This window comes from Haliotis cracherodii, unplaced genomic scaffold, assembly GCF_022045235.1.
Source record: "Haliotis cracherodii isolate W230 unplaced genomic scaffold, xgHalCrac1.p SCAF_4, whole genome shotgun sequence".
Classification (NCBI taxonomy): domain Eukaryota; kingdom Metazoa; phylum Mollusca; class Gastropoda; order Lepetellida; family Haliotidae; genus Haliotis; species Haliotis cracherodii.
The window spans coordinates 23,263,515-23,279,895 of NW_027266297.1; the positions used below are offsets into that span (position 1 = coordinate 23,263,515).

The 16,381-nt window shown below is 36.8% G+C and overlaps 1 protein-coding gene across 9 annotated transcripts in view; it reads left to right on the top strand.

The window, feature by feature from the left end:
- The first annotated feature begins 5,069 nt into the window (after positions 1-5,069).
- LOC139480039 (EF-hand calcium-binding domain-containing protein 7-like) overlaps positions 5,070-16,381 on the top strand; it is a 39,826-nt gene continuing 28,514 nt past the window's right edge. For 8 of the 9 annotated variants that reach the window (XM_071263020.1, XM_071263012.1, XM_071263015.1 and 5 more), the window contains exons 1-6: positions 5,070-5,167; positions 5,979-6,156; positions 6,623-6,688; positions 7,245-7,390; positions 8,437-8,523; positions 11,517-11,537. In XM_071263020.1, the coding sequence (XP_071119121.1) occupies positions 5,997-6,156; positions 6,623-6,688; positions 7,245-7,390; positions 8,437-8,523; positions 11,517-11,537 (480 nt within the window). In that variant the 5' untranslated portion in view covers positions 5,070-5,167; positions 5,979-5,996. The remainder of the gene's footprint in view (positions 5,168-5,978; positions 6,157-6,622; positions 6,689-7,244; positions 7,391-8,436; positions 8,524-11,516; positions 11,538-16,381) is intronic. The other variant, XM_071263013.1, reaches the window with a different exon arrangement.

The window sequence follows — 16,381 nt, forward strand, 5'->3', positions numbered from 1 at the left end:
AACATAAATACAAGTATACCTTTTCATATACAATATTGATAGTGCCACCATGTCAGTCTTCAGTCTGTTATAATATGTGATAATGTAAATGCAAAATGTTTAATAACATTGCTATTTTGTGTTACTGTGACTCGTGTGTTTGTATGTATGTGTATAGCTGTAGGGGTGTATGGATCGAGGTATGGATGAACGTATGGTATGGTGTTGGTACGAGATGAGTTTGTGGTACCGCGGGTGAGGTGGGGGTCACGGGAGGTGGGGTGGGGGGTGAAGTTGGCTGGGTGGACATGGATGTCTGTATGGTGTGCACGCATGTGTGGTATGACCTAGATGCCATGAAGTGTATGAGATTTATGTTACATTAAGTTTGAAGAGAACTGTGAAACAATAAATCTGCAACATGTCTCTATGTGTTATCAACGTTTAAAAAGACTGCACAACACTTATTTATAGCGTGTGTTCTCTTTCTAAAAGGACAACGAAGATCACTTCCAGCAGTGTATTATTTATTAGGTTGGGTCTGTACAAGCTAGGGATGTGATCCAAGCCTATCCCTCATGCGCCAATTCGAGAAACGAAGTTTCAAATGGTTTTTTTACAATACCACCAGAAAGGGCTGACATTACAATAACTAACTACACAAAACACATCTGTTTAACTTGAAGACCTATATCCATTTGATTGACACAACTTGACATTTGAATATATTCGTTCTTTTGAGTGAGTGAGTGAGTGAGTGTGTGAGTTTTGTTTAAAACGCTTGAACAGTACTTCAGTTACATCACGACATGTCACCTTGTCGTTAGACATAACACTGAAGAGATGCACGTCATAAACATTTACCACGTCAGTGGCACCCACAAGCACGGCTAATACAAATACAAATATAAAAACATACTCAGGGCAAATCTAGGGTTCGAACAACTGATCCGAGGTTTGAGTCTATTGCAAAGCTAGGCAAACGAATCGCGGCGACTTAGACGACTGGTCTATCCGTGTCCCCAAGAAAGGTGAAACGAGCGTGTGAAATCAGAGACCATATAATAGATGGTCTCTGGTGAAATCTAGGATATTCTTATACACATTGGGTTTCACGTCGCTTTGAACAATATTTCAGTTATATCCAGATATGTCAGCCAAAGTGAAGCATTTCGTAGACATTCACTTTTGTAAAATCCACTACGTCACAGCCAGTACAATGATTTACAACCGGGGTAAACGTTGGATTCGAATCTACGATATGCAGATACGGACTCTACACACCCGATAGCGATGTTTTAGGCCACAAGGCCACCACTGCCCGCTGTGACTCCGTAACATTCGGAAGCCGGCAATTTAGACCAACGCGAGCACAAAACTAAAACACTGGAATATCAAACGCCAGTTCCCCAGATGTCAATCGGTAAAGGTTTGCTTCCAATTGCAGCATTACCACGTGATCAGTGACGTAATCACTCTCTGGTATCGTCCGGTCCAAAGCATTACACATCACGTGATGCTCATCATGGATCTTCTTAGGCAGAAGAGTGAGGTCATAATTCAGATGAAACTCCTGAAAGATGCAGCCAATTCTAGAGATGAGGTCAATGTCATCCAGTTTTCGTCTTCTACGAATTATTTCAGTTTTTGAAATTTCCTGGGTAGATGTACCTTCTAATTCTGTGGATCCATGTGTGTCATTTGATTCTCCTGGTGGACGCTCCTCAGCAAGGTGGTGATCGTTTCCTTGACTAACGCTTGAAGGAACATCACACTTAGTTCCACAAATTGGAATAATCAGATCTTTCTGTCCAACTGAATCAAAATCGTCTTTTAAATTTCTGAGTATCTTTTCAACAGCTTCTTTAAAAAACTTAGCCTCCAACGTTTTACCAACCATAAATTCATTTTCAAATTTGCCCTTTTCTGGTTTATATATGTGTGTCTCGTTTTGTTGCGTAATTGTGTCAAAATACCTATAAAGCTTAGGTTTTGAGTAAACAGGGCGCCTCTTTTGTACAACCTCCTTGTTTGTAACTGATTCCACCTTGTCATAGATCTGAGGTGTTCCGTCGAAACCAGAATGAATTACTTCAGAAAGATTGTCAGAATCATCATCAGACAAAATGCTAATATCTAAAGTTGACATGGACGAGTCCGGTGACGAGGTGTCATCAATGCAAAATAACTGGCACGCAACACCAGGCATGCGCATAATCTTAAGGCTTGTGTCGGCTTCCGGGTTGTCTCTGATCGTAATTTGATTTTCATTTTGGGGTTCAAACATAGCTTTGGCGTCAGTGGGTGTTTTTCTTGGACTACACGAATGATGTAGCTTTAAGGACCTTGTTCTATGCGCTGATCTTATCCTGGGTGGTGTGCCGGTATCAGTTGTGCTTTTCACTGGGGATACCATGCGCTCCGTGAGCCTTTGAGATTGGATGGGGTCTGTTGTATATGGTGTCTGTAGACATGCGCGGTATGCAAGTTCCACATTGTCAGTTGGTCCATTTGAAGACATCCCAGGGACTTTGCACACGGAGTGTTGGTTTCGTAGATGGCATGGAGAAGACTGAAGATATAAAAAAAACATCATATCTTAGCTCACATGTTCTATAGTAGAGGGTCATCAATATCTCGGACAACAACCGTTTTAATCAGTCAACCATTCTTGCCAAAGACGTTACTATGGTATAGTGAGTGAGTGAATATGGTTTTACGCCGCTTTTAGCAATATTCCAGCAATATCACGGCGGGGGACACCAGAAATGGGCTTCACACATTGTACCCATGTCGGGAATCGAACCCGGGTCTTCGGCGTGACGAGCGAACGCTTTAACCACTAGGCTACCCGACCGCCCTACTATGGTATAAGTAAAGAACACCTTAACTATGGATATCAAGAAGAAGAGATATATCAGGACTTTAAGATGATATAAATGACATATTTGTGTTACCGTAGGATAAAATGTGGGTTTGTCATACTCATAGTACACACATACCTCCGGCCTGAGAAGATGCATGTGTGGATCTGCGCCAGAACCACTTGGTTTTGTATTGTCCATCTGAGAGGATGATTCAACAGCATTCGATGGTCAAATGTTCCCGGCTCCCAACCGTCCTTCGCTTCAATTATGGGTGATAAAATGTATTATGCATCCAAAATTAATGCAATTTATATAATAACTGGGTTCAACAATAATGTTAGGACAGTGGCAGTCCATATACATATTCTGCGATTGTTCGTTTTCTTTGAACCACTGAACCGCAACAATTATTAACAGTTATCACTCCAGTTATACAATGGATGGTATAATATTGGTAAGAATGCATTTTACAAGACACCTTCACCATTTTTCTAAGGGACTTGCACGAACTCCTTCCTAAGTAAGGGTTTCTAAGTTTTTCAGTCTCGCTAAAATAACAAGGAGGTTAGGGTTCCTGTCGCCCACACAACGGCTTGACATAAATTCTACGTAAAAGCTTTCTTGAGTCAATGTAATGTAACCAAAGTTGCCAAAGATGAATGTCACTAATGAGGTTGTCGCACGCCATTAGTTTTCTTTGAATACTTTTTAAATATTGATGTCCATTTCTCGATGTTTATGAATTTATTTTAATCTTAAATATCGAGAGTTAAATCATATTTAACCATGCCAATAAGAGAGGAGTCGTTTTCTGCTTTTATTAGCAACATGAAACCAACATGGTGGAAGTTGTGTTAGAACATGGGGTTGGATTGAATTTTGCGTCCATGTGGCAAATAGTAGTTTAGAACAACTACTGCTGTCAGTACAACTGAACACCCAGTGTAAAATCGATATTTGCCAACGTACCTTCCTCAATATGTCCGTGGGAAAGAAATGATGTTGACACAAGCGTCCCAGCAAAGTGAGCCTCGTGGTTGTCACAGCATACTGTGTTGCTTAGCATGGTGAGACATACAAGTGAAGTCGTGACGTCATAAAGACAGCGTCATAATCCCCGGTGACGTCACAATTGACCATTATCCATGACGTCATCATCATAATCACAACGCTAAGGAGCGGGATACGCCAAGAGGGGTTCAGTGTCTCATTACGATCACAAAGGAGCATCGCAATGTTGACAATCAGAAGCGAAATGAACCAGTTTTATTTGAATCAAGTTGGGGGACAAGTGATACTTGTACAATTGTTTGCTCCTCCTGTCAAAAAAAGTTAACTACGGCCTTGTGAACAACCCTGTGTTTCTGTAAAAAGAAACATATACATCCTTATTCTAAAAGGAATTATATATATGTCTCATAGGCGCACTCGTTAATAACAAAATACACACGTTTGGCGCTATTAAATCATGTCACTGTGATAAAACATCACCACACATTCTGATCCATAATGGGTATTTGGAAGATAAAGAGTTTGTACATGTAATTATTCATTTATCAAATACAGTATATTAATTTGGTTTCGATAAAGCAAAATTGTTTTAACGATGTCGTTCTTGGAATTATAAATGCCAATAAACTTCGTCGACAAAAACATGTATATTGAACGTAAGTCTATAATCAAAAACAAAAAAACGAAATGGGTTTTAAACGAAATTAATTGTACCTTAAATCTTGACGGAAATCGTATCTAACTGTAAGTGCGGATACATTTCTTTTGCCAAATGAGGGTTACATTTTTACGATTACAAGTAAATACGGTGCAGGATGAATGCAAATAATCTTCGGCGGAACCTGCACCTCCCTGCATCTGCACATAAACTGTTTTGTTCTTTTCAGAGAGCCTTATAAGACTTACTGGGAATATCAGAGAACATATTCCGATATATGGTCTCTGAAATATGTCATCATTTCGATTGTGTTGATTTATTTTGTGCCGGGGTTATTCTTACAATAAAAATAATACAACAGTGTACTCATGTGTACTCATGTGTCTATAGCTAATATGTTACTACCTATAATATTTTTAACGGATTTCTACAAAATGAGGTTTATGTTCAATAATATTCAGTCGCGACTGCGGTTATCACGTTTCAGGTCCTTACAGAGTATAGCCCCTTTGAGGAAGAGAAGTGCGCGCTTCTAACGCATGCGCGCCGAACAAGTCTGTTCCGGTATAACATCAACAATTTAGTTGCTATGCTTTGAGAACTGAATTTAAAAACAAATTTTACAGCTAAATCAATGCAGTTTACCCCGTCGGTAAGATAAATACTTTGTTAGTGTACCATTCACGCTTTTTTAAATATCCAAAGGTCGATCAAATTGATTTGAACGTATAGATAATGTACCGGCCTATATATTGGATACCAAAAGAAGTCTTAAGACATAGTCAATAGACCATATGATTATGAGAGTTATGTCACCCAACCACATATATTCGTTTTCATGTAATGCAGCTTTGGGATAATTATAAGAGCGGCGAGCAATATATTGCTTGGGGAAAGAATCTTTATAATTAGAGTAGTATGATTGATTGAGATACTTATTAGATCTGTTCATCCAAAGACGTATTAGAGATTGTTTATACGTCTTTGGTTCATCAGATAGATGTTCATCACAATAAGGCATGATCAAAAACGTGTTGATGATGTTTTGGTAGTTTGATGCTTACATTGCTCTATTTGTTTTCAGTAGTATATACAAATATGAGAAACAAAACGAATTCATGTCAGGAACTATTAAAAATAACCCGGGACTAGAACTTCTGTAATCATGAGCTGCCAGATTGAACACAGTACAACATATAGAGTGTGCAAAGTGGTGTTTGCATGACTTCATGATGAACATTACAATTATCATGATTATGCATACATGCACACGTTTTTAAGTGCAAATAATTCAATTAATAAACTTCGACATTTTAGACACATCAGCTGCGTATATCTGTAGATTTTGAAGAATTATGATTGATTTTGGTGCCAGTATTATCTGTATTGACTCTTGAGGAATTACGCCATGAACTTCATAATCCGTTATTGTTTACTGCCATGACATGATAATATTATTTCAGCTATAAAGTCAAATAGAGATGTCTCGCCGACTCAGTCGTCCATCTTCAGCTGCATCACATAGAAGCAGTGGATCGTCTGCCCATGATTCAGAGTTCAAGGTTGAATGTAAAGCAGCCTACCTGTCTGTCTATGATGACCTCAAGGATGTCATCTCATCTGAATATGATCTATCTGCAGGTAGGTTTGAGAGAAAACTGTAATTTTACTTGCACAGATTTCTGCATTCTTGAAATTAAGGCAGGTTCTGATCAGTAGTGATAGAGCATCTCGTGTAGTTGATTTAATTTGTTTGAAAATGTACTGCTCCCATTAACCTTTTGTTATATATTTTGTATACTTACCTTCTACAGACCTATTTTAGTAATTTAAATTGTCACCTGTGATGATCAGGGTTGGAATAGGTCTTCAGCAACCTATGTTTTTGTAAAAGGTGACAATGCTTGTCGTAAGAGGCGACTTACAAGATTGGGTGGTCAGGCTTGGTTGATGCATGTCTTCGTATCCCAATTGTGATTGTCTAGTCCTTACTTGGTTATTTACAGACCCCCATCATATTGCTGGAATATTGCTGAGTGCAGTGTTAAACAATGAGCAAACAAACAAATACATTGTGTTTGTTAGTAGTTGTGTTTTTGTTATCTAGTTCTGCAGCAGTCTGGAAGAAATCCTACCAGAAAAACACTGGCTAAGTATTGGACAGATGAAACAGGTAAGTTGGGGTTTACAGATTCAACAGTTTTATCAACACCTGTTCAGAGGCCAATATTCAGCCCAAGTCTGCAGTAAATGTCAATACAAAATCCCAAATTGGAATTAAGCATCTCCCAATTCAAGTTGTTATAGTTATAATAGTTATAGTCAGGAGTAATGCATGAAGAGTATACACATGTAAAAAAATGTTTATATTTTACTCAGTTTAAAAAATCACAATTTGGAACAAAATAATACTTTTTCCTAATTTGCCTGCCAAGGGTACTTTGGCATACTAGATAGATCCCTGATATCCTGCATCAGTATATCACTTTGAGATATCTTCTGTTCTGAAAAGGATGAACAATAAATTAAGTTACTACCTTGCGCTGACGGTCCTGCAATAGTTTGATGTAAGCATGCTCACAATATGACATCCATTATGTACAATTTCCTACATGGTCACCATGGCAGACATATTGAAAATGAATGCTTGAATCAGACACAGGTCAACATTGATCACATGGTGTTTCTGTAGTTGGCTTTTCTTATTTACTTTGATTCCTGTTTCCCAGATTATCTCACATTTGATGATTTTGTCAACATCTGTCGCCGGGAACATGCCACAACTACAGACGACTTGATGAAAGCTTTCCGCAAGATCGACATCAACGGAGATGGCTATATATCCCTGGATGAGTTGTTCAGAATGCTGACAACAGTTAGTATTTTCCTTACATTATCACATAAAGTTTAGCATCCAGCATGTAGGGACTTCCAAACTTATATCCCTTCTTGCACACTCTACATAAGTGTAACATTTTACTTTAACAGTCAACCTGGGGGGATTCCGGGTTAGCATTGGTCCCTAGCAACCCATGCTGGGAGTAAGAGGCAGATTAATGGATCAGTAGTCAGACTTGGTGACTTGGTTGAAGGCGGGTACTAACCTTGATGGCATGGATTGTTGCTCACGATATCAATCACTGGATTGTCTGGTCCAGATCTGATTATTTACAGGCCACCTTTATATGGCTGGAATATTGCTGAGTGGGGTGTTAAGCTACACAAACACACATACTTTTACAGGTACCACAATTTGGGCTTTGGGACCTTTTTTGTGTGTAGTAATTTTTAACACAGTTCTCTTGGGATACTAACAAATGTATTTATGGTATTCTTGCTGATATTGCCCAATATATTGAATGCCATTTTATGCCTTGTGTAAAACTAAGGGATATTACTCCCAAGGAATATTTGGGATGGATGGTGTCACAACAAAAGCAACTCTCCGCATTAATATAGTTGCTTTAAATAATTAAAGTTTGGCCTTTAAATGGATTGTTTTGTTATGATTTATATATCTGTCAATATAAGGATTGTAGTTGTATTTATTGACTTTCATCAGCTGATGAAGACAGTGCCTCATGTGAGCAAATTTACCATGAAGCGCTTTATGCATCATGGAATTTGCTAACGTGAGGCACTATCTTCATCACATGATGAAGACTGTTACATACAACTTCAATCCTTAAATGGCATCGGACATTCATAAAATCAGTCTCTGGTTTGTCGTGTCCAGGCTTTATTATTTATAGGTCGCCTTGACCCAATGTTAACAATGTCTAAAGCATGTGGAAATTGAAGCAACTGGTATGTTTATTACAAATAAACAGGTGATGATGCCACAATAAGTCCTGAAGCAACAAGGATAGCCATTGTGTCACAGCGTGTGCAACCTGTATTGAAAGTAATTCTCTATTTTAGAGAGGTGAAAAGATGACGCGAGACGAAGTGCAGCGTATGATTGACGAGGTTGATGAGAACAGAGATGGCAAGCTGGACTATGGAGAGGTGAGACTAACAACGCACTGTATACAGAGTATATGTTTTGTCGAATCTTTATCAAATATTCATTTTCAGTTACAATGAAATCTTGTTCATTTCAAAGTTCTTTGCATCATCGAAACTATGTCAATCTATGCAAGTTTGAGACCATCTTAACAAGGTATGAGTGTCGGCCCTTGCCATTTCAAGCCAACTTTTCTGTATTAGAGGCAGTCAGGATTTGACTATCGCAAATATCAATAGTCCCACCTGAACATTCTACAAAATCAATAACCAGGATCTGTGTGTCAAATTTGCACTGAAACTATTCAAACAATTAATCGAAGTTATATATATATATAAAGTTTTTCAAAGTTTTCAGTCAATTCTCCCAAGTACTTAGTGCCTTTTATATGTTTGAGTGAAAACTTATTTGTATTTTAACCCAAGTGACTGAATGCTTATCGCAGTGACTGAGATTCAGTGCTATATTTTTGCTACCCATATTGAGCGTTTCATGTTACCACGATGTGCAGTGTTACTTGATGCCGTGGTACCATGAGCCTCTATTGTTGTAAGAGCGAAATGTGGCAGTAATAAGTATCTTTTCTGTGGCAATCTGTCATTTTGTATGTCTGTCAGGGATGAAATCTTGAATCTTTTCGTTATCTGATCGACTAGGCCATCTGCTATGGTCGTCATCATTGTGAAGCCATTCAAAATAAGAACAGTAATCTGCTTGGATATCATGTTATCATCACAAGGGGCACAACGTATGCTCTACATGGGGAGGGGCACATAAATAGAGCCAAGGAAAGGAGGCTTGAAATGGCTGGGTGAAAACTAGACTTTGAGACGCTTGCCTCGGAAAAATGGTGTGAGACAAGCTACTACTGTTATTTGACATGTAATATGTTTCAAATATGATATGAATAACATAACAATAACATTTCAATCATGCTTTCATTGCACAGTATGCATTCATGATTCAAGCATATGTGTAATGCATATATACCAATAGCTATCCAACATTCTGATACAATGACAGATAAATGTTTCTGCACTAAGGGAACCTCATTAAAATCAATATTAGTGGTCACTCCTGCTAAACAAAGTTCTGATGGCATTCCATTACTGGTCACATCAGAAATAGCTTCGTGTAGCAGTAGCGAGCATCACAATCGGATTATAATGAGATTAACAGTAATCAATATGTAGCAAAAAGCTACAAAGCTTTCGTCTGACTTCAACTGAAGCATGTCAAACAACTGAGAACAAAGAAATACTCTGTCAGGACAATATACCTACATTTTCTTCATCATTGTATACTGATTAAATGAAGTTCAACTTTATTCGGTTTGGCTGTATTTGAAAGCAGAGTTCATTTCAGAGTGCAGCCATGGGGACTTTTACAAACAAAATTCCTCATTGGTGCAAAAAAATAAGTATCACTGCACCATAAGGGCCCAACATAATATTTAAGAAATAAAATATGTTTTTAATCATACTTTGGCTACTGACTCTAATTCAATGCCAAGTTCAATTGTTTTAGCAATGGAATACATTGACTGGAATACATTCATCATGTATTGTAACCTCAAGTTAAGTTAAGTTAAGTTTAACATGTTTTGATTCGATGGTTCAATTCCTAGGCCCATTTTTGGGTCTTGTGTCCCTGTCACACATGGCAATCAGCTTGTGATGCCCTGAGCTAGGTTTGTCAGCACCAAACCCATGCTTGTGGGTTTCACTGAAGTGGTAAACGTCTGAGACCTGCATGACTTCGGGCTTTCCTCCCACATTAAGCTGACACGCCGCGATATAACTGGAATACTGTTAAAAGTGGCATTTAAAACACAACTCACTCACTCACTCACTGTGATTCCCTGAGAAACAAAAGCAGATGAAAGTGCTTTGTTTATTTAATTTTCTTTCGAAACTACGTAGACTGATTGTCAGAATGTGGCTGCAGATAAAAAGAACTGAAGAAAACGTAATTCTTTAAACCTGACTTGAAGATTGAACTGACTAAATGAATGAAATGAACACTGTGAAAGTGATCACACTACCATTCAGACATGGCACCTGAATATCAATATTTATGATACTTTTTTTTAAATAAGCATATCCCTAGCCTACATCATTTTCTTTTATGACAATATTGAAAAACTAAGAATTCACTGGCTATCTTATATTATTCAATATTTACTGATATGTGTATGTTCTCCAGTATATTGAAAACCTGTAGGTTTTGTTATTTAGGCTGAATGTTGGGTAGGAGGGTTCAACAGAAATGTGCTGGGGTACTTTTCTATGTACAGCAAGGTACCCAGGCTAAAATGATTATACAGAATTGCCCTGTCCTTCCACTGCACAGTTCTGGAGCAACTCAGCAGGACTGTTTCCACTGCACTTGTCATGTAAAATATGGCCAAAACTCACAATGTACAAGAATAAATTGTTTTTAGACAATGGTGACTGTACTGTCAAACTTAAATGGATTTAATAAGAACTGTTGATTCGAGCTGTGAAAGAGAGTGTGAAAAACAAACTCAACAGATTATCAAATAAAATTTTCCTGTGGGAGCCGGTTTCACATGCAGTTAAATGTATTTGACCAATGCCTTCAGTGCTATGCTGTGACCTGGGTCCACTTGCACAAAGCGATCTTAGCGCTAAGACTATCGTATGCCTATGTTAAAGTATGGGAGTTACGATCATCTTAGCGCTAAGATCGCTTTGTGCAAGTGCGCCCAGTTTGGGTACATTTCTGTATTCTCATTTCTGACAGATTACATTTCTGTACTTCCCTGCCAAACATGATCCTGTCAGTGTCAAAGGTGGAACATCAGATATCCAAGAAATTTTTTTATCTGACTTCAGTTTGATATGTGAAAATCCATTGATATAATTCATAGTAAATGAATGTAACTTTGATCTTGTACCTGTAAGATGATGTGACATGTTTACTATGTCTGACAACGCACCCTGTATATATTGTTCATCCCTCTTTCTTTTAGAGAATTCTCTACTATTCTGAGGTATCCTTTTCTGTTGTAGACATTTTCATCCCATTCTATTCAATGTGTCAAATTTCACTGTCATGTTTCTTGTTCCTCATCATGCATTTAGCTTGAATAGATATTTCAAGTATGTTTTCCTACTTCCTACATGTTGTATGGGTGAGAGTGGCAATGTGTCATTTGTTTTGTCAAATGCATCTAGTGTGTCTATATTATGAGAAACATGGCAAAGGTATGTCACTTTATTACCCTAAGCTTCTTGTGGATTTCTAGTGTTGGTAATTTGTGCTCAAACGAGTATGTGGTGTAAATGTTAGTACACGATTATAAGTTGTAAGACTAATATCATGAATATATGATGATACTATTGCTTGAACTATTACCTCAGCATAGGATGATCAAACTGGAAGTGAATAACTGATTAAACAGTTAATGACAGTACATGTAGTACGTTTTGGAGATGAACTCTATTTTAAATATCTTCAATGTCAAATTAAATTGACTTTATACTCTTAATTCATGTGAAGGCTTATATTTAAGATATATGTACTTCACGTCATTTTCTCATTACTTCAGGCACTATAAAGTGTTTATTACAAAAATCAGTCAAATGAAAAATATTTATGAAACATACCTATGCTTGTAAAACCTACTTGGATCGATGCTGATACTGTAGGCTAGTTGAATAATGTGTTTGTATTTGTTATGTACTTTTGTCACTGCAAAGAAAGTGTGCCAGTTTTCACCACACTTCAGAAAATGAGCATGCATGTACTTGAATTATCATGATTATAAGAGAATGTAGATATCATATAATTATGGAAGTGACATTGTGTGTACAATTATGGTGCACATGATATTTCAGGTAAGGAAGTCACTTGATGCCATTACACGACATGCTCAACTCAATGAGAATTATCACTGAGTATTAAATACATGGGGGAATTATAGGTGGGTATTAAATACATGGTGGAATTAAAGCTGAGTATTAAATACATAGGGGAATTATAGGTGAATATTAAATACATCGGGGAATTATAGCAGAGTATTAAATACATGGGGGAATTATGGCTGAGTATTAAATACATAGGGGAATTATAGCTGAATATTAAATACATAGGGGAATTATAGCTGAATATTAAATGCATGGGCGAATTATAGATAAGTATTAAATACATGGGGGAATTATGACTGAGTAGTAGGTACATGGGGGAATTATAGCTGGGTATTAAATATATGGGGGAATTATAGATAAGTATTAAATACATGGGGGAATTATAGCTGAGTATTAGGTACATGGGGCAATTATAGATAAATATTAAATACATGGGGGAATTATAGCTGAGTATTAGGTACATGGGGGAATTATAGATAAGTATTAAATACATGGGGAATTATAGATAAGTATTAAAAACATGGGGTAATTATGGCTGAGTATTAGGTACATTGGGTAATTATAGATAAGTATTAAATACATGGGGGAATTATGACTGAGTAGTAGGTACATGGGGGAATTATAGCTGGGTATTAAATATATGGGGGAATTATAGATAAGTATTAAATACATGGGGGAATTATAGCTGAGTATTAGGTACATGGGGCAATTATAGATAAGTATTAAATACATGGGGGAATTATAGCTGAGTATTAGGTACATGGGGGAATTATAGATAAGTATTAAATACATGGGGGAATTATAGATAAGTATTAAAAACATGGGGTAATTATGGCTGAGTATTAGGTACATGGGGTAATTATAGATAAGTATTAAATGCATGGGGGAATTATAGATAAGTATTAAATACATGGGGAATTATAGCTGAGTATTAGGTACATGGGGGAATTATGGTTAAGTATTAAATACATAGGGGAATTATAGCTGAATATTAAATACATGGGGGAATTATTGATAAGTATTAAATACATGGGGGAATTATGGCTGAGTATTAGGTACATGGGGGAATTATAGATAAGTATTAAATACATGGGGGAATTATGGCTGAGTATTAGGTACATGGGGCAATTATAGATAAGTATTAAATACATTGGGTAATTTTGGCTGAGTATTAGGTACATGGGGTAATTATAGATAAGTATTAAATACATGGGGGAATTATAGATAAGTATTAAATACATGGGGGAATTATAGATAAGTATTAAATACATGGGGGAATTATAGCTGAGTATTAAATACATGGGCGAATTAAAGCTGAGTATTAAATACATAGGGGAATTATAGCTGAATATTAAATACATAGGGGAATTATAGCTGAATATTAAATACACGGGCGAATTATGGCTGAGTATTAGGTACATGGGGGAATTATAGATAAGTATTAAATGCATGGGGGAATCATAGCTGGGTATTAAATACATGGGGGAATTATAGCTGAGTATTAAATACATGGGAAATCATAGCTGAGTATTAAATACATGGTGATATTATCACTGACATGAGTAATGGCATTGTCTGACTAACCCACTTGAAATGACATGCTGGTGTGGGACATTTACCTCCATGTGTTCATCCAATGAGTCCTGGTTTACATATCATACTGAACCTTCCCCATGAAATCCCCAAGTTTATCCCCTCCTCACAAAACCAGGCTTAATGTGTTCTCAACCACTGAACATTTCATATTGTGATTTGTGGTATAGTCACAGATTCCATTTAGATAGTTCTCTATAATTGTATCAGGACTACAGGATTCATCTTTACTCAAAAAGAGTTTGGTTATATTTTATTTATTTTTAACCCTGAACACTGTTTTTCCTTTATAACTGATTTAGTGTTAGATTTCCTGTATATCCTAAACATCCTAAAGCAATATCAAATCCTAAATCCATAAAATCCTAAGGTAACCAGCAGTGGTTGAACGATCAAGTAGGCCTGGTGAACACTGCCCAGAGTGTACATAATCCAGATATTTTAGTGTTTGAATGCATATTATAGTTGTTATTATCATGATTATGGTGTCAGAAACACAACTGATCATGTGTTTTCAAAGTGTTTTTTTTTGTCAAAGCATGAGGGATTTTCAAAAGCAGCCTGCACCAAGTATGTTTTAGAGAACTAAAGCCTGCCAAAGAAATGATAAATGTTATCAGTTTGTGGCTTCAGGCTGGTGGTTCAAGGTGCTCACTGCAAGAGTGTATCTCCCTGATTCATGCATTTCTCATTCCACAAGGCATGCAGCATATGCATGTTTATGTGTCTAAATATTTCCATACCATGTTTTTTATGTTCATAAAATGGTAAATAATCAATTGGCCAGTGCTGTAGATATCTCATTAAGCATGTTCAATGAAATAATGGATCAAGATATTTTTCCATTCATACAGCTATTTCTTTGTAATTGTAAGGAGCATATTGAGTCCTTGTCAACAAATCAGTTTTATGACTATCTAAGAGCAACACAAGCTTATTTTCAGTTATTGTTGCATTAGGATAATGATTTTGATTTATTGAGAAAGAGTCTGGTCAGTCTTATCATTATGATTATATAAGTGTAGTCATTGTTCAATGTAATATGGGGATGCCATGATTAGCCCTATACTAGTGTCTTAAGTGTGTCCCCATGCCATGATATAACTGGAATGTTGTAAAGCAGCATTAAACCCAACTCACTCACTGTGTGTTTCTCTTGGATGTTCTGGGTGACAATAGGCCCCATGTACCTCATGCTTGTCTCCCCTTGGAAAAACTGGTTGCCAATGCTTTCAACCACTGGTGTGTCATTGTATTTCGTGGTAACAGCAACTACAGATTTTGAAATATAGCAACCAATATGATTGTCAGGAGTATTCAGCAGATGAAAGGCAGGAATTGTCAAGGGCTGAAACGATACATCGGTGTACCGGTGCATTGTGAGATTTCATAAAACAATACAATACACAATATTTTTTTCTGTATTGATACAAGACGATACACTTGCTAAAAGAAATTACTTACTTCTAGTAAAATGACACCCATAATTTTTGTCAGTCAAATATCACGAAATGTGTTGTTATTAGTGTTTCAAGTTCACTACTGAAAATAGCTGCTACTAAAATGTGTCAACATCTAGCTATAACGTTTTGAACTTGCTCTGAAATATTCCTAGACAAGAAGTTTCCATGTGATTTGACGTAAATATGAGTATCACGATACATATCGTATTGTGACCTGTATATTGTGATACATATCGTATCGTGACCTTGCTGTATCATTTCACCCCTAGAATTGACATGAACTAACAGAAACAAGAATTCGGGGGGCTGAGCACTTGGTGATTAGAGCTGGAAATGTCACGCTCCACCTTAGCTGACATCACAATTCACTCACTCACTCAGTAGGTGCTAGCAGCTCACAGGGGATGCAGCCCTTGCATCTTGCCGCATCATCAGACTGTTACCATCGTGGACATGTAACATGTACAATGTGTATACTGTGTGCTCAACTGTTATGTTTTTGTGTAGTTCCAGCGTATTTTTAATGTATTTGGACTAACCTTTTTTAAATATTTAATCATGTTAACGTATGATAAATGTAGATGTATTGTAATGTCTGTGGTATAACAATAATGTTATGGTTTAAATATCTGATTCATCCAATATTTTAGTGCATATTCTATCAATCATATCAACATGCTTTTCAAAAACGTGACAAGTTAGACTGTTACTCTATAGCTATACCATCTCGGATTTTTGATTTTTTAAGGATAACATGCTATAAAAATATGGCTTACCAACTGACATGATTTTGTAATTGATGTTATGTGAACCTAGAATGTTTTTTATTATACCTTCTGAGTAAAAAAAACAATGTTCATGTTTGTATAGAATTAGATAAAGTTAGATGTATCTCACAAGGGTTAAAGGTA